Genomic DNA, 24,748 nt, shown 5'->3' with positions numbered 1-24,748 from the left:
CTTGCGCTTCTTTTTTTTTTATGAAAAAATATTACAGCATATTTTGTCCCCTGTATAAGTCACTATATTTCATTGATACCACAGGAATGAAGACTTGGAAATTTGTTTCACCACCTTGGGGTCAGCCTTGCACTTTCATCTGTTTAAAGTAAGACAGATGTCTCTTGAAGCAGAATCCTTACACTTGACACTATCAGGGAGTGTAGTATCCAAAAGGCCAGTTGTTTTTCATCCAGCTGTAACCGTAGACACAACTGACAAAATGGAAACATTTCTCTGCTGATGGTTGACAGCTACTTTTTAGAGGTAGAAAGTAATGCAAGGCAGAGGAGAATCCAGCTTTCAGTCTCTTTGGTAGAAAGTACACAGTTTGACCCTGAGTAATCCAGGGGCCATGAAGAACCCTGAGACTCTCTGTGCTGCTTAGACAACTCCAGAGACCGTGAGCTCCTTCTACATCCCACCTGTCAGACCCACAGAGTCATCTCTGAACTTCCTTTATCTCATGTCCATGTTCCCAGTGAAGGAAGGCTTGGTGGAGACACAGGCTTCCTCTGCTCTGCTTCTTCAATGGCTTCAGCACCTACTGCAACACAGGTTAGTCTAGCCCAAACAGATGGATGAGAGGATGTCACAAAGGGTCTGACAAATGGTGCAGGACTTGTGTATTCATTAGTTTTGCACTTGTTTTTATGGTTTTGTTTTGCATTATTTTTCTGTGCATAAAGCTGTTTCAGACATGCCTCATCACAAAGGAAGACTCTGCATAATTAATTCTTGGCAGTATGGTCCCACTTTATAATTAATTTATTAATCCTCTTGCTGTATAACTGTTTCTCTACTTAACCGACTGACTTCGGTAATAGTTCTCTGCATAATTGATTCATATTGCTGTTGATTCTCCCCATTTTTATTTAATATCAGAAATTATCTGCTTTATAACTGCCTCATTGCTTAACTCATTATCTACACAATTGCTTGGTATCATAATTGATTCACTGCTTAACTGTCTCACAGGATAATGAACAGCAAGTTACGGCCTTCCACTTTTCACCTCCATTTCCCTTCCCTACATCTGCCTCTTTCTTTCTCTACATGACAACCCAAATCTTGCCTGACATCCATTTCAGCCCCTCAGCAGAATACAAAGTGTCACTGCTACCATCAGTCCCCTGGCCTATATTCAGATTTCTCCAGGCCCCTTTAGTGTCCTTCCCCATTGCTCTCCCAGCTGCATCACACAGAGTCATAACAGCTTCTGGGTCTGTTGCATATTCTCGACACATTCCCAGCCTGCTTTTCAAACCTTTATGCTCATCTCTTCTGTCCTCCTTTCACCACTTTAAGTTCACGTCTGTCCCCTCTATGGACATTTTTTACCTACTACAAACTCTAGTAATCTTTCCTTTGCACATTTACACCTGGAAGACACCTCTAGACTACTCCACAAAGCCTCTTCTCTGCCTCCTCCTTAAAATCTTCCCTCAAACCCACATTTTCTGCACTGCACACAATGCCTGCTACACCAGAGGCCACTACAGAGTTACTGTCCTCATATGACAATGGTAAAAGTTTAAAACTGCTGGCAGCACACTCAGATTGCTCATGCATCCTTGCACACACCATCACACAGCTCCTGATCCTAATTCTCTTCACAGCATATCATGTCCTTCTTAAAAAGCACACACAGGCTGCTGACTTTGTCTTGTATATTTGCACTGCCCTGCCTGAGATAACTGGGAAAAACTGTAAATAATAGATGCATTTCCAGAAAGTTAAAAAGCCAACACACAATAATCGCTAAGGAGGAAAGGTTACCACCAGTAGAGATGAGCCCCAAATTCCAATCTACTCCTTCCCTTTTCACTTGCCTGGAAAGTATATTTTTTTCCAAATCTTCTGCCAGTATGAACCAGATCTCTGAGGAGCAATTAAAATGCAGCACAGAAAGTCCTGCCTGGCAATCCCTCTGCAGGATTCCTTTATGAAAGAAGTAAGACCAGGGTTGTGGGGACATGAAATTCTTATTTGCAACTACACGATTCCCAGCATGTAAAGATAAAAAATAAGAAACTCTTATAGATAATTTCCTCCCTGTCTTCTGTCTTCCTGCATACAGCAGTCAGAAGCAGCTGCTGCTGCTGCCCCTCTATATCATGACAACAATCCCTCCTGCCTTTATTCGGTCAAAGGTGGTGAATACATAAATATTTTGTATACAAGGTAATTCTTAGGTTAGCAGGAAGCGATATTGGTCCAAATAGTCCTCCATTGTAATGGCACTCGGTTTTGATAGCTTTAAACACAGATGTTATTTATCTGTTCATTCTATAGGAAAAACACATCCAATGAGAACATAGCAGGACTTAATATTCTAATATAAATGCCTTTTCTTACTGCTGTCAACCATAGCACTTGAATAAATATTATACCTCCTTCCTTCAAGAAATCACAGCAGGGTTATTTCTGGTAATTGAACCAGCTTCCAGGGAGATGCACTCTGCTGGTGGTTTCTGCAAGGAGTTCGGTGCATGACCCCATTTTAAGATCTCTGGAATAGCTGTTTAGCGACTCAGAGGATCAGGTCAATTGGTTTAAACCTCGTCTGGGTCCCAAGGCTGAATTGGAGCGGCACTGACAGGCAGCACCAGCAGCAGTTACTGCTGCCACCTATGGGTACCATCATTTTGGCTTCATTCCTCAGCGATCGTTTCTTCCGGTCATGCAATCTATACCTGTTGGTGTGTGTAAACAAGTATAACAGAAGAAATCTCATACTCATCACTGATTAGTCCCCTAAAAAGAAAACAAAATAAGAGAGGAAAGACTTCACCTATGCACCTCCTGAAAAGAATCGGAGATTTTGAGTAAAAATATTATCTGCTGTAGATAAGGAAAACAATGGTATCTTTTTATTTTCTGCCTTCGGTGTTTTGGGTGCTACCTTCACTTAAAAATCACTGGAGCACGCTCATCTCTGACATAACAGCACTGAAATTACTTGAAATGCACCTTACCTTTTTATATTCATGCAAAAGCTGTTACAGCCCTTTTCTTCCATTCAACGTGGGAATGCATCCATGCACTGGTGACTCTCATTCTTTTACATACTGTGAGGCTTTTAGCTTTCTTCATTTAGAATTAAGAACAGTTTGGGGCATTCATCACCCCTGACAGCTGTTAATCCCCCTGAACTCTATACAATTACTGTGGTAAAATATTTTAAGTAAGTAACAGTACTAGTTAATGCTATTTTGGATTGCACTTGTGGTACTTTTAGCTCATTAGTCTGTCTCTGACAGTGGCTAGTCCCAGATGCTTGAGGTGCAAAGTGAAGAACCTCAATAGCAGAGAATTAATGCAAAGGCACAGGAACCAATTCGTTGCTATTATAGGGAACTGTATTGTAAAATCCCTTTCACAAGCAAACTACACTCATCTAAAAACTGATTTCAGGTTTTGATCCCTCCTGCTTCCTGTGGAAAAGATTCTCACAAGCTGCACTGCTGAGCAAAAACCTTTTAATTTCCAATCTACATTTATTTATAGCACCTTTATACCAAATGTTCTTTTACTAGTAATGTTTTTTCACATAAACAGTAGTTCTTTTTTTCCTTCTGTTTTTACTCTTCCATTTTGCTTACAGATGAGAACAAGAACCCCTCTCAAGCTTTGTTTTTCTTAGTTAAACAAGCCAGTTTCTTTTTAATCACCTGCAATTGAAAGGATGCTTCACTCCCTTAATTATTCTGTTTACACAAGGGTCCTGGTTTCAATTGGATTAATCTTTACTGTACTGAAGTGACCAGAAATGTATTTCATACTTGAAATTACATTATACTCAAGGGTCAATGAAACTTTGCATGTGAACCACTGAAAATATCCTACTTGATACACCTCGGGGTTACATTTGCTTTCTTTGCAGCCATCACACGTTGGTGGGTCAACTAATATGTCCCAGAGCTCCCTTTACCCTCCTTCAGTTTTCACCTAGAAGTACAGAAGATGTTGTAATTAGTCCTTATTTTGCACTTTGCATTACTTTGCCATTTCTGTTACCCTAATTTCTAAGGTCATTCATCACTGGTTCTCTCTGCAGATCTCACTTTTACAACCAAGGGGGTTGTAACTCCATAGATCAGTGAATGCTGTGTGCCTGCAGGGATGAAGTTTTCAGGACACTAAGCATTTGCTTCATTTGTAGTCTTTAAGCAGAGTCTATCAGCTTTCAAGGAGTAATGGATAGATAAAAGTCGAGCATTAAGCAACTTAGAATCATGAAATAGCAGAAAGTTTTTTGTCCTGTTGACTCTCCTGGCTTGCAACTGCCCCATTTCTGCCTTTTCATGCAGAAATTAGTCCCCAGTGCTCAGTTAGTAAAACTGATAACTCTGAAGCTTCCACATAGGATGTGGAAGATCACGGAATCATGGGTTGGAAGGCACCTTAAAGAGCATCTGGTACCAGCCCCCCTGCCATAGGCCTGAACATCTTCCATTAGACCAGGTTGCTCAAAGCTCCATCCAACCTGGCCTTGAGCACTGCCAGAGATGGGGCATTCATGGCCTCTCTGGGCAACCTATCCCAGTGCTTCACCACCCTCCCAGTGAGGAATTTTTTACTAATATCTAGTATAAACCAACTCTCAAGCTTAAAGTCATTCCCCTCTGTCCTGCCACTACATGCCATTATAATTAGAATCTCCCCATCTTTCTTGTGGTCCCCCCGTAGGGACTGGAAGGTGCTACAAGCTGTCCCTGGACCCTCTCTTTTTCAGGGTGAACAATCCCAATTCTTTCAGCCTGTTCTCCTGTAGAAGAGGTTCTCCAACTCCCTGATCATGTTAATGACCTTACTCTGAACTCACTCCAGCACATCCATGTCCTTCATCCATTGGGGACCCCTGAGCTGGATGTACTACTGCAGGTGGGTTTCCACAAGAGCCGAGTAGAGGGAGAGAATCACCTCCCTCAACCTGGTGACATGACACTGGAAAATGGGGGAAAAAAAAAAAAAAAAAGAAAAAAAGAAAATGTTACTCTCTGACACAAAGAAAGTCATCTGCCCCAGGAGATTTCTGCAGCTTGTGGTAGTGGCTTTGCTTTCATCAGAGAAGATGAAAAGGGGCACTGTGTGATAGCCCAGCATGTGTGGGTGCATCTGACCCTGAATGGGCTGGCTCCAGTCACAGTCAGGGCCTCCGTCTGTACAGCACTTCTTACACCATTATCTGCCATCATGTCCAGGCACAAAGAACAACTGCAAAATGCAAACTGGCAGATGATATAAAAGAAGATGCTTCAGTAGCCATAGTTTTGCCTTTCAATTGCCATAACAAGTGCAGGGCTTTGAAAGGGATCATTGAAGAAAGTATCAAGGAAAATACACTGTACCAGTTTCTGAATCATCCATAGAATGAAAAGACAACTGCCTGCAGACTCACAAATGTCAGCAATTAGTGCTGTGCTACTGCCAGGCAGTGTGCATGGAGCAGTCAAGCAGATGCAGTGAACTTATTAGGCATATTTCAGCTTTTACTTACAATGAAAACAAACACGGCTGTGTGAGTCAGCCCGCTGATGTCCCTGACCAGCAACAGTGCAAGGTGGTTTATGAAACGGCTGCTCGTGCAGTCTGTAAGTATAATGATATCTCTCTGATACACAGAAGTAATATTTATAATTTATTTTGTAAAAACACCAAGGGCTTCTACTGTTCTCTTTATCACCACGGTAGCTGGAGGGAGGTGCTGCCAAAGTCCTGCTGGCCTTGTGTAGGTGCAGTCTCAGCTGCAGTGACACCGACACGTGCCACGCTGGGTCACCTACCTTTGCCCTGATATAGGTACACCTGAATGATGCCATCCTCATGCTGGTTTGCTGTAATTATTGATTCTAGTAGGAAGAAGAGAAAGTGCTGTGTGTTTTTTTTTCTGTGAATTTGTATCTAACAGGAAAAAAAAAAATCAACTTGCTCTGAAGTGCTGCCTGGAGAAAATGGCAGTGGGATGAACCAACTTCTCCTATTAATTTCCTACAAATATTAGGTAATGTGTCTTAACAAGAGCACATAAGGAAAAAAAAAAAAAAAAAAAAAAAAAAAAAAAAAAAAAAAAAAAAACCCACGCCTTCCTCTATTCCCCAGAAACCCGTATTTTTGGCAGTACCAAATAAGCAGCACACCTGACCCACTCGAGTGCAATGGTTAAGGCTCCAGGCCCACCAAGCTGCCCAATCCCGGGCATTACTTGGTTAACAACTTCAAGCCCCGAAATCTCAGTCCCATTGCAGAGCGACAATTCCTGTCTGAAATTGTTTGTCTGGTTTGGTGTTTTAAGGGTTTAAGGGTTTTAAGGGTTACAGCGGCAGTGCTGCACTGACGGTAGGATCAGATGATCCCAAAGGTCTCCTCCAACCTTGACGATTCCACGATGTTGCGGTTCTATGACCGGGGGAATGTCCATCTCCACCTCACGGAGCCCGCACCGCCCTCACAGGCGCCGCCCCGCCGACACCCGGCCCGCCCGCGCCGCTCTTCTCGCCGCAGCCGCTCCGTAAGCCGTAGAATCAATCGCCGTGGCCGGCGGCGTCACCTGCCGTCTTTGGCCGCGTCCCGGAGGCGGAAGCGGGACGGCGCCGGTGGCGGAAGTGAGCTGCCGGGGCGGCGTGCGCTCGGCGATGGCAGCGCGCTAGTGGAGACAGCAGCAGCGGCAGCGGCGGTTTCCCTCCTTCCCCTCCCCTATTCCGCCGTCGGGACCGGGCGGCGCGGCCATGGCCGGGGCCCAGGCGGCCGCCGGCGGCGGGGGGCGCGCGCTGCTGCTGCTGCTGCTGCGGCCGCGGCCGCGCGCCCCGGACGGCGCCTCACGTGACGGCCGCGCGCCCGCGCCCCCCGCGCGCCGCTGCCTCGGCGACTGGCGGTGCCCGCCCGCAGCGCAGCCCCGGCCCCGCGGCCGCGCACTGTGGGGAAGGGGCGGCGGGAGCGGCGCGGGGAGCGGCGCGGGGAGCCGGCGGCACAGCGGGGAGCGGGGTGAGCCCGGGGGGACGGGTGCCGTGTCCTGAGAGCACAGAGAGTTCGGGCGTGGGGATGGGTGGCTTGTCCTGGGAGCACAGAGGGTTCGGGCCCCGCGCACGGGGAAGGGTCTGCAGGGCAGCTGAGGGAGCTGGGGCTGTTCAGCCTGGAGAAAAGGAGGCTCGGGCGGGGGGGGCCTTATCGCTCTCTAGAACTGCTCGAAACGATCGCGTAGCAAAGTGCGGGTCGGCCTGTTCGCCGAGAAAACCAGCGATAGCACAAGAGGACGTGGCCTCAGGCTGTGCCAGGAGAGGTTCAGGTTGGACATTAGGAAGAAATGACTGTACTGTGGGCCGGGCCGCCCAGGGCGCTGGTGCAGTCGCCGTCCCCGGGGCTGTGTAAGGACGTGGCGCTCGGTGCCATGGTCTGGTCCACGGCGCGGTCAAAGGTTGGACTCGATGATCGCAAAGGTCTCTTCCAACCTAATTGATTCGCGGATTCTGCCTCTTGGCGGCTCACCTCGTGCCCCACCTCGCGTTCGTTTTGTCAGGATGGTTTATGTACTACACGTCCCAGTGGAAACAGTGCACTGTCTTAGGTTGGCTTTCAGTGTTGAAAGTGATTTCTACAAAATCAGTAAACGGCAAATTGTGAGTGATTACTTTTTTCTAAATGGGAAGTGATGAAAATTCACTTCTTTAGAAAGAGTGTGTGGATTTAGCCCTCCAGCTTTGAAGTGCTCACAGGTCCCACCTGCTGAGGTGATTCCGGTAAAGGAACAGATGCAGGACCCAGTCAATTGGAGGGATTTTTCCCAGAACATTGTATTCCTGAAGAGGATAAAGGCAGCAGTAGCATAGTGTCCTGTTTTCCTGCTCTTGCACACAGAATTTATTGATCAGATGTCTTTTCACTGTGGTAATCTCAACACAAACTATTTTGTCATAAGTGAAAAACATTCTGGGTAGTAAGGATACTCCTGATAAGCAAACATGTTGATGAAATATTCTTTCTTAAGAAATAACTTTGCTTGCATTTTTATTTTTTTTTCCCCAGATGTAAGCATCTCTGTGTCATCTTTACAAAGCAAAGAGAATATTTCCTTACCGGGAAACAGGAGGCTTTATTTTGACACTCATGCGCTGGTATGCCTCTTGGAAGAAAATGGTAATTTGCTTGAAACAAATAGATATTTTAATGGCTTTTATGAGTTTACAAAATTTGTTATTTTTCCTTGACATGCACTGTTACACCTTGGCTTTTATGGATTTTTGGGCGGCCTATCTATATACTAGGTAGGGAGATAGAAGGTTTTCTTCGGGTTCAAAAAGGAAACAGTAAGCTTATAAAACTTTGTTTGGAATAATTTTTACCCTATTGGTAGTTTAAAAAGCTAAGAAAAAATAAAATTTTAAGAACTGAGAGCAAAAGACCTCAGAGTTTTCAAGGCAGTGGTTTAAAATGTATTAACTGGATTCCTTCATATTTAGTGTATTACACCTTGAATATGCACCAGTGTGTTAGAGTTGGATGGTATATGGGCTACTTTGTACAGTGCTGCTTTTAGGGCAGAGCGTAGAATACTCTATAAAATAGTGTTATGCTAAAATATTGATAAGGGAATAGACTGTTTTGGATCCAGTGCTGAGGTGGGAGAGGTACCCTAAGGTGAAGCTCAGTACAGCTGAAGTGACTTGGAAGAGCTGTCCATTCCTAAAATGGAGAGGTCCAAGTCCCCTTCCCCTGCCAGGTGGTTTCTTCTTTTTTCCTGTACCAGGAACTTCTCAGGAAACTCTCCAGCTCCTTTTCTTATTTGGTATTCAGAGACACCAGTTTAATGAGCTGCTGGATCAGTTGACCAAGCACAGGTCAGAGTGTCAGGAGGAGGGATAAGGGGAGAGAGAGCCTTTTAGTGCTTGTAAATTTTTGTATCAGCTCAGCTGCTGAAAGTGACTTGCCCTCAGCTCTGCTTAACTATGCTGAACTGCTGGTTGGTTTGAAATAATCACGTTTGTGCAAGTGTTTCTTTTTATAATGATTAACTCTTGTTCGTGACATTTTTACTCCTACATTTTGAGGGTGGAAAAGATGAAGGTATTTTTAGGGACAATGTTTTACTATAGTTTCCAATATATTCTGTTCAAAAAGTTTCTAATAAGTGCTCAGAAGCTGATGGACTAGAATTGGGACAGTTGGCTTTGTTTTCAGTTGTTGAGTTTTGTACATCTTCAGTGGCACTGAAGTATAATAATTTATAATTTATAGTATAATGAAGTATCTGCTTTTCAAAGTCAGAATTCTTGCTTGCTCATGGACGGAACCCCATGTGAGAGGTGACATTCCACAATAACTGTAGAAAACTCCCTGTTTATCCTGCTGGTAGTATAATAGTGCTGTATTATGGAAGCAGTCATGCTATGTCACAGACATAGTTTTGGGGTGGGGAAACTTGCAGGTGCTGACTGTGTTCCTTTGTTAGTGCTGGATCAAGATCTATGTTTTATCATCTTTCATAACTGACATTTGTTGAAATTTGCTGGTGCTGAGTATCAGCAAGTGGCATTTCTGTAAACTGTCCAGATTTGGATCTCTCTCTGAATGTTGCTTTTTGTTTCACTTAGGATTCACTACTCAGCAGTCTGAGGTCATTGTGTCTGCATTAGTGAAAATCATGAACACCAACCTGGATATGATTTACAAGGACATGGTCACCAAAGTGCAGCAGGTTAGATCAGAGGCAATGGTGAGGTTAAAGTAAATTAAAGCCTTGTATGCCTGCTAATGAAATATGTGTTGCTGTTTATTGCTGTTAGAAACTGCATTTTAAAAGTTTGAAGGTGAAGATCAAACATTCCTCTATACCTATTGACTGGTTCATTTTGTCTTGAGTTTATCAGATAGTTACCAAAGTGACATCAAAAACTTGAGATTTTAGTTTTGTGGCTTTGTTTGCAGATCACAAGTAGTTTTTTACTTTCAACCTTACAGTAACATGACACAGAGTTACTGAGAGGGCTTAGACCAGCATAAGTGGTAGTCAATGGATGGATTTGAATTTCTACGTGTATTCTTTTGTAGACTTGTAACAAGTACAGATTCCCTGAGTTATTTCCCACCCTGTTACGTGGTACTTTTTTATTTATCTCTATGTCTCCCAGTGGCATTTGTGTTAGAATCAAGCTGAAGTACAGCCTGTGGCTGCTCAGTGAGCCTGGGGGGTCACAGCCCCGGTTTGCCTTCCCAGCAGGAGCTGTGACTTGTTTCATAGTAACCAGGCTGCTGCCTTGGGACATGAGACAACAGGAGCTGCTGTCTCTGTAGTGTAACAGTCTTGGCAGAAGGGAGTCCAGTAAAGAGTGGGATATTGCAAAAGTGGATTTTGTGGCACTTTCCATCTAGGGAGGTTTCAAGCCAATCTTTCTTAGTTTTAGGTTGTAGGCAAACCTACAATGCTCCTCTTGTGTTGAATTTGTTCCACAGTCACTCAGGGAATGCCACGTTAAAGGGTCCTTTTCTCCCTGGCTAGTTGTATTTTATAACAAGCAGTCTCAGCTGCCTTCTCTGCCTAGCTTTTTTTGAATGAAAGTTGTTTTGTGTTGAATTTAATGTTGCTACTGGTGGTAGATGTTTTCTGAAACTCTTAGATTTGACCCTCAAGTGGCTTTCTGTCATTAAGATGCAATGTGTATCTTTGTATGGCAGCTCAGGAAATGTGTGTGCCGTCAACACTGGCACATGATAAATTCGTATTTCTTCATGGTCTTAGGTTGCACAAGGGCTTCTGCAAAAAGAGAACAAAAAATTGGAAGAAAGGTTTAGAATGTTGTGGATGAGCTATTATCAAAGTATTACCTTGGTTAGATAAAACCTTAGGGGAAAACGGATTTACATGTGTGTGTATGTATATGCATGAGGAAGAGAAAGAATGTGGAAGATTCTGGTCTCTGTTTGCTGAGTCCACTGAGGAGAAGAGAGAACAAGAACAATCTGGAGACACTGAGGAGTAAGAAAAGAGGTGTCCATGCAATACTCTTTCTGTAGACTTTTTGTAATATGTCCAAAACACATTTTTTTTCAGTCTTGTGGTCAGGTAGCCTGGAGAGGCATCTTTAGATGCTACTTAGAAATAAAATACTGTGAGATAGAATTGCATCTTGTGGCAAAACTGAAGTTAGAGTGCTGTGTCAGATTTGTAGGGGTCTTAGTCCAGAACCAAAAGCAGCTTATTAGAGTACTTATTAGAGGAAGATCTTTAGTAAAGAAGGCAGTTCCTATTTGCATGTGTGGGTAGTGTAGGATCTAGAACAATGTCTACAGACTTCTCCCTCCTTGAAAGTTGTAGGGAATTCTTGTTTGTCTTCTGTCAGTTCAGTGTAATGGACTGAGAAGAGCAATTCAAAGCATCAGTGCACGATTCTGAGCAGGGAAGGGCAAAAGAGGTAATTACAGAAGAGTAAGGTTGCACTAAGGCATTTTGGTCTGAAAGCCAGCTTTCCTCATTTGGCTCAGACACAGCTCTTCCTAATGCCTTTGCTAGCTTAAGAATTTGAGGACTTGGAAGCAAATGTTTCCTAGGCTAATAATTGAATTATTCTGATCTGTGTTAGCTCTGCCAATTTTGTCAGGCATTACCAACGTTTGAGCCTAACTTGCTTCTTTTGTCGCTGTCACTCTATCCTGCTTCCTGAAACTTGGATAATCAACCTGAAATTGCTGAATTAAAAATTGCAGGGTACCAAAATAGTCTTTCGTATTTGTAGGCACAGATAAGGAAAAGCATTATAGTTGTGATGTGTTCTGAGGTTCTTCTTCCTTCTTTTAAAGGAAATTGCACTTCAGCAAGTAATGTCCCATATTGGTGCTGTGAAAAAGGACATGATTATTTTGGAAAAAAGTGAATTTTCAGCACTTCGTTCAGAAAACGAGGTAAAAATTACTGTCTTGGAAAGTGCTACTCTAGAACCTGCTTTTATCTTTTTTTATTGTTTTTTTTAAATAATGATGTAGAAAAGCATCTTGTACCCAAGGAGATGACTGGGGCTGGGATGGTTTGGAACCTTCATTAATGACCTTGTTGATGGAGCAGAGCAGAGGCCACCTTCGGCAAGTCCGCAGGTGATCCAAAGCTGGGAGCAGCAGCTGATACACCATGGCAGTTGTGCTGCCATTCATGGGGACATCAGCAAGCTGGGAAAATGGGATGACAGGAATCACATTAAGTTTAACAAATGGAAATGCCCAGTCGTGCCCCTTCAGGCAGCAGGACAGGCTGAGGGTGACCAAATGGAAAGCAGCTTGGCCAGGAGGACCTGGTGGGCTCCAGGTGGGACCATGAGGCAGTGATGAGCCCTTGGGGCAAAAGCAGCCAGAGGTCTCCTGGGCTGTGTGAGGATGGGACACTGCTGATTTCTGCCTTGTGCTGTTGTTTGGAAGGGCACAATACTGAGTAAACATGCATGTGTAATTCATCTATACATGGACTGGGGACATAGAATAGTGCTTGGTTTGCCTGCCTGTTCATGTTATGAATTATAGTCACTGTTACTGATCATGAAAATTCGGTAGATTTCTAGATTGTGTGGTTTTATATACAGTAATAAAGTCTAAAATTTTTTTCATACTCTCACAGAAAATAAAACTTGAGCTCCAACAGATAAAGAAGCAAGTCACGGTAAGATACTGTACTAATATAATTAAAAATTAACACCTGTCTAATTAGCTGGAAAAAATAAGAAGTGTTACTTTCAGAATTTTATTTTCTAAGCTGTGTTTAATTGTCATGATACATGGGATACTGAAATTGCTATTGACAGTACACTGTGGGCTGCAGCAATGGCACTTTCATGCATACCTCATTTATGGGCTCAGGAAACTGTGACTAGTACAAGAGATGAACCAAAATATAACTAAAGTTATTTTTATGTCCTTGATTCAGATTGAGAAAGTAGCTGCCATGTCACAGGGCTGAGTGAAATTCTGCATTTAGGGCTGCCTGTACGTTAAAGATGCAGCATGCACTTAAAATCACAGTACTTACTAATTGTGGGCATTTGATTGATTTGGTGGGGTTTTTTTCTTTTTTCTCTGAAGACTTACCTGTTGCCTGTACAGAATTTAAGAGTCTTTAAATGTCTTTTTAAGGCCACCAAGTTTGGGACCATTATGTTTGGTCCCATTTGTTTGGGAGCAAATGACCATTGCAAGAAAACAGGCTCTGTATAGAAAGCTTACTCTGTTTTAAAATACATTTGCCATCTAATTTTTGAACTGTAACTTATTTATGGTTTTAGTTGCATGTAAATGAGTTAGTGTAATCCACTGGTAGAGCATCAAGGATCCAAGTCATCTTTTCTTAAAAGCTAGATGTCTTTATATTTTACTTTCAACTGTAAATTCAATTCTCACAAGGGCATGTTGTTATATTCTTGCTCATCCAAAAAGACACAACGTAAAACTTCAAGGAAAATTTCTGGTTTTTGATTTATTGAACTGTAATGTATTCCGTTGAAATGACAACTAATGAAAAATTAATTAAAGTTCAAAATTCAAACACAAAAATTGAGCCTAATTATTGTTAATGCTAATCTAATGAGTTGGCACTGGCCTACTTGAGAAATGCTTACTTGGTTGTAGCAGTAGAATCTCCCAGAACATCAGCAATCTTTTGCTTCTCCCACATATTCATCTGATCAGCAGTTTGCCACATGACAAACTGTCAGCTGGCTGGAATTCCTGCCGGGAGGTTGCATTAAAATGGCAGCTGTCACCAAGAAAAGCAGGACTCACAGCTATTGATAAAGTCAAATGCAAGTGTACAACTTTAAGGTAGTTTTAAAAAGTTAGATGTTTAAAAAGGCATTGAATATTTCCTGACTTATAAAATGTCTGTAGCTTTTTCTGAATACCGTAGATGTAGTCTTTAGAAACATTTTCTTTTACACTGGAAGGTGGGAAAGTGCTTTGCGTTATTTTGAGCATCAAAATTGCTTCATGGAAGAAATACAACTTACAGGTGTAGCCAGACATGGGTTTCTAGATATCAGAGAGAGTTGCAGGATATGTAAAACATTCTCTGCATTTATAGAAGGATGTGCTCTGAGTTAAGTGCTGTTCTCAGGGTTAAAAGTAATTTTTAGTTTATAGTTTTGAGATCCAATTCATACTATAGAACATCATGCTTCCCAGGCGAAGAATTTAAATACTTAATACTTCTGAAAATTATATACATTAATTGTAGAGAAGCTCATATTCATGAGATATATAAATAAAGATACAATATATTTGTCTAATTCTTTCTGCTTATGATAAATTTAAGATTTTCCTTGTTGCTTTATAATTTTTCCTATTAGGATGAAATTACCAAAGTTCGTGCAGATAACAAGTTAAACCTAAACCTGGAGAAAAGCAGAGTAAAAGAACTGGTAAGTTTTGGTTACTTCTAGAAACATCTCAACACTCAGTAATCTCCAAATTTGGGTAAGAGCATCTTACCCAAAGAGCATTTTTGTACTAATCTGTAGTATCACTCAGCTTCAAGATGGTGTTAATCCAAGTTACTCATCCTTACGCTGGTATGTGCAAGGTGCCATGTTTGGGTCTGTATGTCTTACCTGTTCTGATCTTGTTATAATATCAGGGTTAACACATTACACTTGAATACTTTAGATATTCAATCTAATGGGCTGACTAGCTGCCTAGAGGGTTTTCTATTTTATATCTCTTTCTGTTTGCACGCTTAATATTGTTTACACATTTTGTTGAATCACCATTGAAGATGTTTCATTTCCCTGTATCTAGTTTGTCAGAAAATACCTACTCTGGAACTACTAGCTGGTGGGTTTTTTGTTTGTTGGTGGGGGTTTTTTTGTTTTGTTTTGGGGTTTTTTGGTGGGTTTGTTTTGTTTATTGTGGTTTTTTGTTGGTTTTTTGGTGTTTGGGTTTTTTGTGGGTTTTTTTTAGTGTAAGTTATCCTGGTTTATATAATTTTTGAGCTTTGAAATACCTGATAGATCTGAATTGATGTAATCTTAAATTAAGGTAATGTACATGTAAAATTAGAAGATTAACGAGTCTTTGCATTATGCATAGGACTAGAGTTCTGTTCTCTTTGTTTTTTTCAGTAGCTTTTAGGATCTCGATGAAATGGCATCTTCTGCATGGAAGGATCTTTTAACGACTTTTTCTAAATTATTATTATTTATTTCTCAGTCCTTTTTTCTAAGTGTGTCATAAAGACATAATACTTATCTTCAATCCAGGCAAGAAGAACTGTTCAAGTAGATACCATTTATCTTCTGTGTGTGCCCCTAGAAGTTTTTTACAGTAATTGGTTTAGGTAACAACTGTGTTGGTGACTCAGTATAATGCCCGTGGTAGATGCTTGAATAAAGTACAATTTGAGCAACTAGACTTCTTGTTTCAAGGTTAATATGTAATACTAATTTTTTTTTTAAAAATCATATGAACTGTAGGCATTATGTATATGATAAGCTTTGCAATAATTTGGGCTTACAAAACTTATATGAAGCCACTGCAGCAGTGATAAATGAGGCAGCAATGTTTTCTTGTATGTTAATGTGGAATCGTGGAATGTGGACTTTGGTCTTTTGTGTAGAACACAACTTTATTTTGCCTCCCAGAAAACGCAAACTGTGCGTGTCAACTTTCTCTTAAAAAAGTTGACCAACTTTAGTCTATTGTGTAACTATAATTTTATTGTTTCTATGGAAACTGCTCTTTTTTTTCCTCCCCCCACCCCACCATTTAATTGCCAGCTCTGCAATGCTGAACAGAAGAGGAAAAAGGCAGCTGAATGGGGAGCAGGTTGTAGCACATATGCTGAGTTGGGGGAAAGATGTAATCCAGTATTTTCTATAGAGGCACAGCATCATTGTTATATTTACTTCAATTGTAATGTGACTAAGGACTGGATATCCAGCTTTCTGAGGAAAAAAAACCCTACAGATAATTGAAGGTTACTGTGCGTTCTTACTAAGTTACTTTTCAGAAGAGAAATGTCCCGAGTTTTAATTGTTTTAACTTGATGCAATAGGTAAAATGTTCTTGTCCTTCAGTTTTACATGGAATAAGTGCTGAAAGAGAATTCCTTAATTTGCCTACACTGATGTTGACAGTCTTTAATGTTTCAAATTCTAAATGCTTTATCTTGTATTTTTTATAGTTTATAATTTTATAGTCTCTTTCCCTTTATTTCTCAGAGAATCCTACCTTGCTTAGTGCACATCTCTTTATGCTGTGATTTATGTCTTCAGTGTACAGATGTGATTTAAAAACTTGAAGTACTGTACCAACACTTGTATGTATTCATGTGTTCGTGCATCACAATGCCTCTAAGCTGGCTATTAAAAACCTCAAGATGTATCTGACAAAATTGAATTTTTCCTACACTGTGAAAAACATGGACTTAAGGGGAAATCTCCCTGTTGAATTTCAGACTGGGAGGTTTGGCCTTGTCCTTCTTTTTTTTTATGCACTATGTTTATGTTGTTACAGACGTGATGATGGCTTGTAGTAAAAGACCAATATCACTGTCTTAAACCTAAGAGTAAAATCCTTGAGTCTGACCTAGAGAGTTCTAAACACAAAACAAAACTTTAAGAAACATTCAGAAAGAAGCTTGTAGAATATAAATCATTCAGAAGATGTGTCTTTGGCTAGCCACATCTATTTGAAGTAAAACAGATGCATTATTTCAGTCCATAAAATTATTTTAATTCTCATGGTTCTTTTGATAGCAATCAATTCCTCAATGTGAGATCCAATTCTTGCATTTCTACCAAAACATAATTTTGATTAGATTATTTTATAAATATTCTGTCATTTTGACACTTTCAAAAATGGAGATTTATATAAAATGTCTGAATTTCTTTTTTTATCCCTGTCTTCATTTTGCAGAATTTAATGACTCCATTAATTGTAGGCATGCTGTTATTTGTCTTTATGTAATTTTCTACATTTGTAGCAGCCTGCTGTCTTTTAACTTCAATTTGAGATCCATCTAAAGTCTAAACAGAGCTCTAGATCTTTAAGGAATGTTTTTCAGCGCTGAGGCATTTATGTAGATTAACCTGATTTTGATGTTAAAATTAAATAAGCTTTCAGAGTGAAGGAAAATAAGGTGACTTTCCACGTGGGAGTATCAGTAGATAAGGCTATTGCTGTTTAACTCGGGATTCTGAGATGGGTGCCTGATGACCTTAGTACTCTTCACTGGAGACTGGTGCTTTATCAGTTGCCCATGAATAATTGCTCCAGTAGTGGGGCAGGAGCCATTATAGGTGTCAAGGTGAATCAAGCCTGTTGATGAGTCAGAAAGGTAACATGCTTTAAAGATGTGCTTCCTTATTTTGGATTTAACTTTTCCTTGAACCTGAGTAGCCATAACTTAAAAACAAGCCACAACTTCTGATGATCCACAGACAAAAGGCTTCATGTGCAATACAAATGTTCTGTTTTCAACAAGTATACCATAAAATGACAGAAGTCAGAACAGTTCAAATTGTGGGTGCATACAGTGCTGGCTAAACATTTTGTTGATAGCTGAGTTTGATGTGATTTTAAAAAGTGTTCTCCCCTTCCTGAAGGCAGCAGGTGGTTCAGTCTTGGTTGTGCTTGTATGCTCAATGGATTAGTCAGCTGCTCCAGAGTTAGTGTTTAGAGTCATAGGTCCTTGCTTTTCAGAAATGCAAATCTGCCAGCCTCTCTTCCAGCTGCTTACTAATATGTACAGTTTGTGTGGAAGATGAGTGTCTGAAGAACTTGTTGCATGTCACATTTCTGAAGTGTGCTTTTCAAAAGGACAGCAGGTACCCTACAATGCTGTCTTCCAAGTGCTGTCAGACAATCATCTTGTCCAGATTATGTGTTCTACATTTGGAAACAAAGAAACATGCTTTTAAGTGGAAAAAGAAGTTTAAGGACAGTATCATGTTTAACTTTTTTTTCCCCCTTCTAGTATTCCCAAAATGAAAGAAAACTACTTGAAATGAGGACAGAAATAGTGGAATTGGTAAGAATTTACTAGCTTACTGTTTATTACACAGCAAATCTTTTTGTACTTGTGTTATAAACTTTGTATCCTTTTTGGACTTGGTGATGTCCTTATGCACTTGAACTTAAATGTCTACAGAATAGAAAGGCTTTCATATATATTATTAGACCCTCTGCATGTATATATGAGCTGTTCAGTAGTCACTTTGTTTTGAAACCCTCATGCATGTAGTACTTCTGTAGATGAAATTCCACTCACAGTGTGAAATTAATTCTTTCCCCCATGTTTAGAGAGAAACTCATTGCTAGACTGTTTTGTTCTCATGTTCTAGAGGAGATTTTTACCAAGTACTACTACTTCTCTTTGTTTCCTTTCTGTAGTTTAGGGAATTATCCCTAGGAAGTCATCTAGCAGTAAATCATTAACTGACTCACAATGTTTCAGTAGTGCTGATTTGAAACTATCAGCAACTCAGCAGCTGTTGTTCTTAGTTTACAAGTTGGATTTTTCACTCTCTTCTGAATAATAATTCTATGTCATATTTTTTTAGCAGAAGTCCTGTCTTCTGTCATAATCAAATTCTGAATTTGTAGTTGATTTTGTGGTAAAACTAATTGCAAGACAAAGACATGCTTTTCTTCAACAGAAGACCAATTCTCAGTTTTTCTAATGATCCATCCATCTCTCTGCTCCAGTATGACTTTGTCACGAGAGGCTCTTAGGCTTCTCAATAGCTCTTACAATTGAGCAGTGACTTCAGTCAGCGGGCTGAATGACAGATTGAAGTTAATGTTTATGCTGTTAGATTGAGATAAGCAGGCATCCAGTCCTGCCAGTTTCTAAATTACTTGTTAAGGAACATGTAATCACATAAATGTGCTGAGTTCACCAAATTATTCAATTCCTTGGATATAATCAGCTAAGAAGGAACTTGTTCTCTTTGCATAAGGTCTGTATTAGCTCAGCTGGTCATAGCATGATGCTAATAACTCCACCCCTGTACAGGTCATTCACTGCAGAGTTGGACTTATGATCCTTGTGGATCCCTTCCAACTCAGAATATCCTGTAACTTCTGTAAGAATGCAAATTAACATTCATTGAAGGAGGAAGCCAAAATACAACTTGAAGGGATGGGTTAAATTTCTAAATAAACTAGGAGGTGTTCAAATTGCATCATTTTGTTGCTTTGCTTTTCAGCATGCACAACAAGACCGAGCTCTGACCCAAACAGACAGAAAAATAGACACAGAAGTTGCGGATCTGAAAACAATGCTCGAATCGCACAAACTTGATAATATTAAATACTTAGCAGGTAAGGAATCTGGTGGTTATCCCTGATGGTGAAACTGCCAAACATTGTTAAATGTTTGGCAAACTCTCAATTTGCTGTATTTATAAAGGCCCTGATTAAAATAAAAATATCACTAAAAAACCAACTTGAAATAGTCTTAGGCAAGATTAGCAGCCTTATTTCTGTACTTAATCCAGAAGAAGTTTCCTGTGATTCACAACTTTATTTTGCATGGCCTTTTTTCAGGTTTTTGTCCTTTCTGTTAATAACAATATGTGTGCCTGTTAAAGACTGCCTGTTAACAAGGACCAAAAAGTTCTGTGCCTGACTTAATTTATGTAAGCAGCCTGCTGCATGCATTACTAGGATTTCTTCATCCATCTGATGGAGATCTATATGCAAAAAGGAACATTTCAGTTTTTCTGGATGAAAAGTTTTCTGACTGTTCAAGGCCACATACTCTATAAACTTCCATATTTACACAAATGCTTGGAGAAAATACTATATATGTGTGCCTACATTATTGCCCTAGGTAACTTTAATATTTTGACATTTTACTACTGAATGTGCAGTACTCTTAAATGAGGTTTGCAGTAGAAAATTATTCTGATTTAGATTTTCTGATTATTTTTTCACAGTGGGTTTTGTCAAAAGTACAATCACACAAGCCTAATAGTTCTGTATTTCAGACATATCATTTAGAGAGGACCAATAAAAGGGAAAATAAAAGGTGCTCTATTAAAATGAGAAGAAATTTGGTTCCCTACCATTCCTACTCAAAAACAAGTTGAACTCTATGGAAAAACAAATAATTTAAAATAATTTGTGTTGTGTTTGAAGTGCACCTATTGCAAAGGCAAAAATATTTTTTGTATGTCTTGAAATAAAAATTTGATTTCATTTAAATAGAAATTTTAAAAATGTAAAACTGATAAGCCTTGTTAAAAATGGCTTTCATTTGTTTGCTACATATTTGACTGTGTTTTATTAGTCCCGTTGTTTATTTCCTTGTTTTATATCTGTAACTTGCTATATTGATCTTTTTGGAATGGTAAGCAAGTAAGGGTTTCTTTCAGCCTTTTGATAGTTTTCCAGCATTCCTTTTATTTTTTTTTTCCCTCTCCTTATTTGTCATTTTTATACTCTTTCTACCTTGATGTGGTTTGTTTTAAGTGAAAAACTTAATCTCTCACATGGGAGTGGAGAAGTCATTGAACTTTTAGTATTGTAGTAAGATGTGTGTGTGGCTTTCTGAAGAGATGTTTTGAGAGCTATTGATTTCAAGTTATTTAATGTCAATATTAATGCCATTTTCCTCCCCATCTTTATTTTCTTTCAGGTTCAGTATTTACGTGCCTTACTGTAGCACTGGGATTTTATCGTTTATGGATATAACAAAACATGAATTTAAAGGGACTTCTTTGCCTGAGTTTCTGAAAAAAAGAAGTTTTTAATCTTTACTTGGGTTTTAACCAATCTTGACTGTTTTATTTATTATTTTATAAAGCAGACTGTGTTGAGAATGTAACCAAAGACGTGCCTAAAAACAAACTGTTTTTATGGTATGCACATACCTTGCATACGTTGAACCTTACCTCTGACGGACACACTTCTGCCGTTCCCCTGTGTTCTGGGCTGCAGGGCACCTGCTGCTGCCAAGCATCTTGTATAGGCAAAGACTGGCATTCCTGCCAGTGGAGTGGGCCTGCATGCTGTAGAGAAAACCAATGGAATTCTGTCCAGACTCAGTTGCATGTATTGGACTGAAGTATTTATTATTAGTGTAAAACTGAAGCTACGTGTTCTGTGGCTTGGAGGCACTCTTGTATAAGTGGAGTTTATGCTAACAGAATCATGCTTACTTCCCTCCCTCTAACACTTGTTCGTACAGTTACTATGATCAAATATTTGTTTGGCTATTTTTGTAACATAGCTATCAGCTTGTTTTCCAGATGGTTGCCCAATCAGTTGTGTTCATGAACAAGTCCTGTGTAAAGATAGCAGTGTTTGCTGCTAGTTTTGTTTGTAAGGTATTTGTAGAGATTTTTGTGACTAACTTGCCTTTGGTACATGTAAGTATCTGATACTCATTCCATATGTTAGTTGCTTACCTTACCACTGTAACTGGAAGTTGGAAATGCAGTAACATACACTGGTTGTGTTAATTTGTAGTTAGGTGGTACAAGGTGTCTCAGGTGCTGCTTTCTTGTGGAAAGGGAATTGATACTTCTAGAAAGGAAAGAGATTTTAAATGTTGGTTATGAAGCAGGCTCTTAGGCAAGAGAACTGCAGTACCAACAGTCTTCTGGGGGTTTTATTCTTTCATTTCTTAAAAAATCATGTTGATTCTTCAAATGTGGAACTCTGATAGTGATTATAATAATTGAAGCAGCAGTGGACACCTGTAAAGATGTTAAACCCACATTCACCCCCCCACATTCACATGAACCCATGTTCACCCCCCATGTGAATCAGGAAGTGCCACTGAAAGGAGTGAAGAAAGATGTCCAGTGTATCCAGGTATCTGTCATTCTTCCACTAATGAAATTACTGTTTTAGTAGCAGAGCTGCCATTTGTGTTTCTTCACTTAAGGGAAATTTCCCTTTCCTGCTTGCTCTTAGGAGGGAAGCACAGTTTATGCACTGGTGATAAATGCTGTTAGAGCACAATAATGGCTTTGCTTAGTGAAAGTAAAGCTTTTTGGCTACTCTGTGCCTGTACTGTAATAACCATTTAACATTTTGTGGTTGGAAGTGCCAACTTTGATCATGTGCAAGTTCAAAGGAAGAGATGGATGCCTGTAACAATACTATACTGACCTGAAATAAAGAATTTTGAATATTTCATACAATATGATGTGTTTTCATTATAAAAGCAACTTTTTGATTTGAAAATGGTCTCTTTGGTTGAAGATAAGTCACTGCTCATAGCAAGTCTTTTAAGCTAAGAATTTGCAAAGTCAACAGCCCCTCCAAGACACTGAAGAGGAATAACATAAGGAAAATTATTATTGTAGACTAACTTAACAGGCCCTCGAAATTAATGAATTTATACTGAAGACCTTCACTTTTTTTGTTTAAAAAATATTTTTTATATTAAGTTACATGATTTGACACCTTCTCAAATTAGACAAGCAATAATTGAGCTTTTAGAATGACTTTGCTGTTGGTCTTATCTTCCCAAGGCAGATGGTTCTATATATGTCCATGGAATCAGTACATGTTGGCCTGCAGGCTTGTGCATCTAGTTTCTAAAATAAGTATTTAAGACTAATTTTAAACACAAGGTCTATCCTGCTAAAAACAGATACTGTGCAAATAAATTTCTATTTAGGGCAAGTGGAAGGAGGAAGTGAAGGATTATGGAGTACCAGCATCTTGGAATTACCAAAGTGTCAGCAAACCAGCACTTCTTGGTGAGTGTTCAAGCAAGGAATAAAGTCAGTGTGTCATTCAGGAAAAATATAATATAAATAGAACATAATTATTATCTCCCAATCCATAAAGTCTTCAAGTGTTGTGTAAAAGCTTGTTACACCCAGTCTGTGTGCATAGACATAAAATCTTCTCTCATTTACTCTGTCTTTTTAACACTGTCTCATCATATATACCACATGTATTTATTGACTTTCCAAAAATCCCTCCATGTATTTCCAAACACAAATCTGACAAAGAGATTAAAACTCAAGGATGAGCATTTTGGTACAGGCAAGAATCTGTTACAGAATCACAGAAAGGTTTGGGTTGGAAGAGACCTTAAAGATCATCTTGTTCCAGCCCCGCTGCTATGGGCAGGGACACCTTTCATAGTCCGGGTTGCTCAGGGCCCCATCCAAGCTGGCATTGAGCACTGCCAGGACTGGGGTATCCGCAGCTTCTCTGGGCAGCCTGTCCCAGTGCACCAGCACCCTCACAGTAAAGAACATTTTATAATACTTAATCTAAACTGATGCTCTTTGAGTTTAAAGCCTTCACCCCTTGTCCTGTCACTACATGCCTTTGTACAAAATCCCTCTCCAGCTTTCATGTAGCCCCTCTTCAGGTACTGGAAGGTGCTCCGAGGCCTCTCCAGAGCCTTCTCCAGGTTGAACAGCCCCATCTCTCAGCCTGTCTTCATAGGAGAGATGCTCCAGCCCTGTTGAGCATCTTCCTGCCCTCTGGACTTTCTTGAGCAGGCCTATCTCCATCTTATCTTGGGACCCAAGGTGGATGCAGCACTCCAGGTTTGGTCTCACCAGAGCAGAGCAGCAGAATTGCCTCCCTTGCCCTGCTGGTTTTGCTACAGCCAGGATACAGTTGGCTTTCTGGGCTGCAAATGCACATCTCTTGATGGTTGAGAGTCAAATGATCACTAAAGGCATGAAGAAGAGCTCTTAGTTGTCAATTCTCCAAATGCTGTATTTTGTCTCTAATTGGAATCAGGAGCAATTCTAAATGTACAGAGATACTTTTCTGCTTTGATTTTTAATTCACAGAGCTCTGTCAAACGATGCAAGTGAAAAATAAACAAATTGTTTTACCATAGAACCACTTCAGCTGTGAAAAGCTGCAGTAGCTCCCTAATGATTCAGAAATCACAGAATATTTGCAAGTTGGAAGGGACCCACAAGGATCATCAAGTCCAACTCTTAGGTGAATGGCCTGGATGGGGATTAAATCCACAACCTTGGCATTGTTAGCACCACGCTCTGACCAACTGACCTAATCTCATGTATCTGTTCACTTTCTGTCTGGCATAAAAAGAAATAAAAAAGAATTTTAAAAAAATCCAGAAATGTTAGATCTCTCACACTCTCTCTTTAAGTGAATTTGCAAGCTGAAGCTGAGCTCCAGCCCTAATTTGCTTTCAAGAAAGCCCATTTCTATGGTGAGTATGTAAGAATAAGGGTCTGTCTATACAAACACTAGTTTGTGAGTTTTTCCTTGAATTTCTCTATTTACATAGCAAAAGACAACGTTCTTTAAGATTTTTTTTCCAGAGAAGGAAATTGAGAATCATTCCATTTGTTGGAAAGCCTAAGTTGCACCTAAACTTCTTTGTGTTTTGCAGAACAAATTGAACACATTGAGATCCAGAGTTCTTAAAAAACTGTAGTTACTTGTGATATGTTACTGGGGATATTCTGAGTCTGCCTATTTTGCTTTCCTTCTTGTTTTCAGTAAAATTTCGCAATGGAGCAGTCTCCCTTTCACTGCTATGTATTAGATAAATTGTTTGCTTTAAGTGTTTTATTACTGTTAAATCCCATGCAGTCCCTTCTCTATTGGAAGTGTTGCTTGCATCATTCATTTCCCAGAATGTTGTAGAGTTGTACTTGCAACCACAAGCTGACAAATAGAAACATATTTTTAATGTAGATACGAAATCTGCTTCAATTTTATTAACCACAAATGTTTTGGTTTGCTAGAATAACAGTTCTCCTAGTTGTGAATGTTC

The 24,748-nt window shown here is 40.0% G+C and overlaps 1 protein-coding gene across 1 annotated transcript; it reads left to right on the top strand.

Moving 5' to 3' along the window:
- The first annotated feature begins 6,755 nt into the window (after positions 1 to 6,755).
- MCUR1 (mitochondrial calcium uniporter regulator 1) lies at positions 6,756 to 22,165 on the top strand. The gene is made up of 9 exons (XM_083860603.1): positions 6,756 to 7,026; positions 8,065 to 8,175; positions 9,630 to 9,733; positions 11,833 to 11,934; positions 12,638 to 12,679; positions 14,358 to 14,429; positions 17,984 to 18,037; positions 19,218 to 19,332; positions 20,651 to 22,165. Exons 1-9 carry the CDS (start codon positions 6,771 to 6,773, stop codon positions 20,704 to 20,706), a joined length of 912 nt encoding a protein of 303 aa, XP_083716729.1. The 5' UTR covers positions 6,756 to 6,770; the 3' UTR covers positions 20,707 to 22,165.
- The last annotated feature ends 2,583 nt before the right edge of the window (positions 22,166 to 24,748 follow it).

This window comes from Zosterops lateralis (genome assembly GCF_965231275.1).
Source record: "Zosterops lateralis genome assembly, chromosome: 1".
In the NCBI taxonomy this organism is placed as follows: Eukaryota; Metazoa; Chordata; class Aves; order Passeriformes; family Zosteropidae; genus Zosterops; species Zosterops lateralis.
The sequence above is the reverse complement of the archived record's forward strand: the minus strand, read 5'-3'. Positions and strand labels throughout refer to the sequence as shown.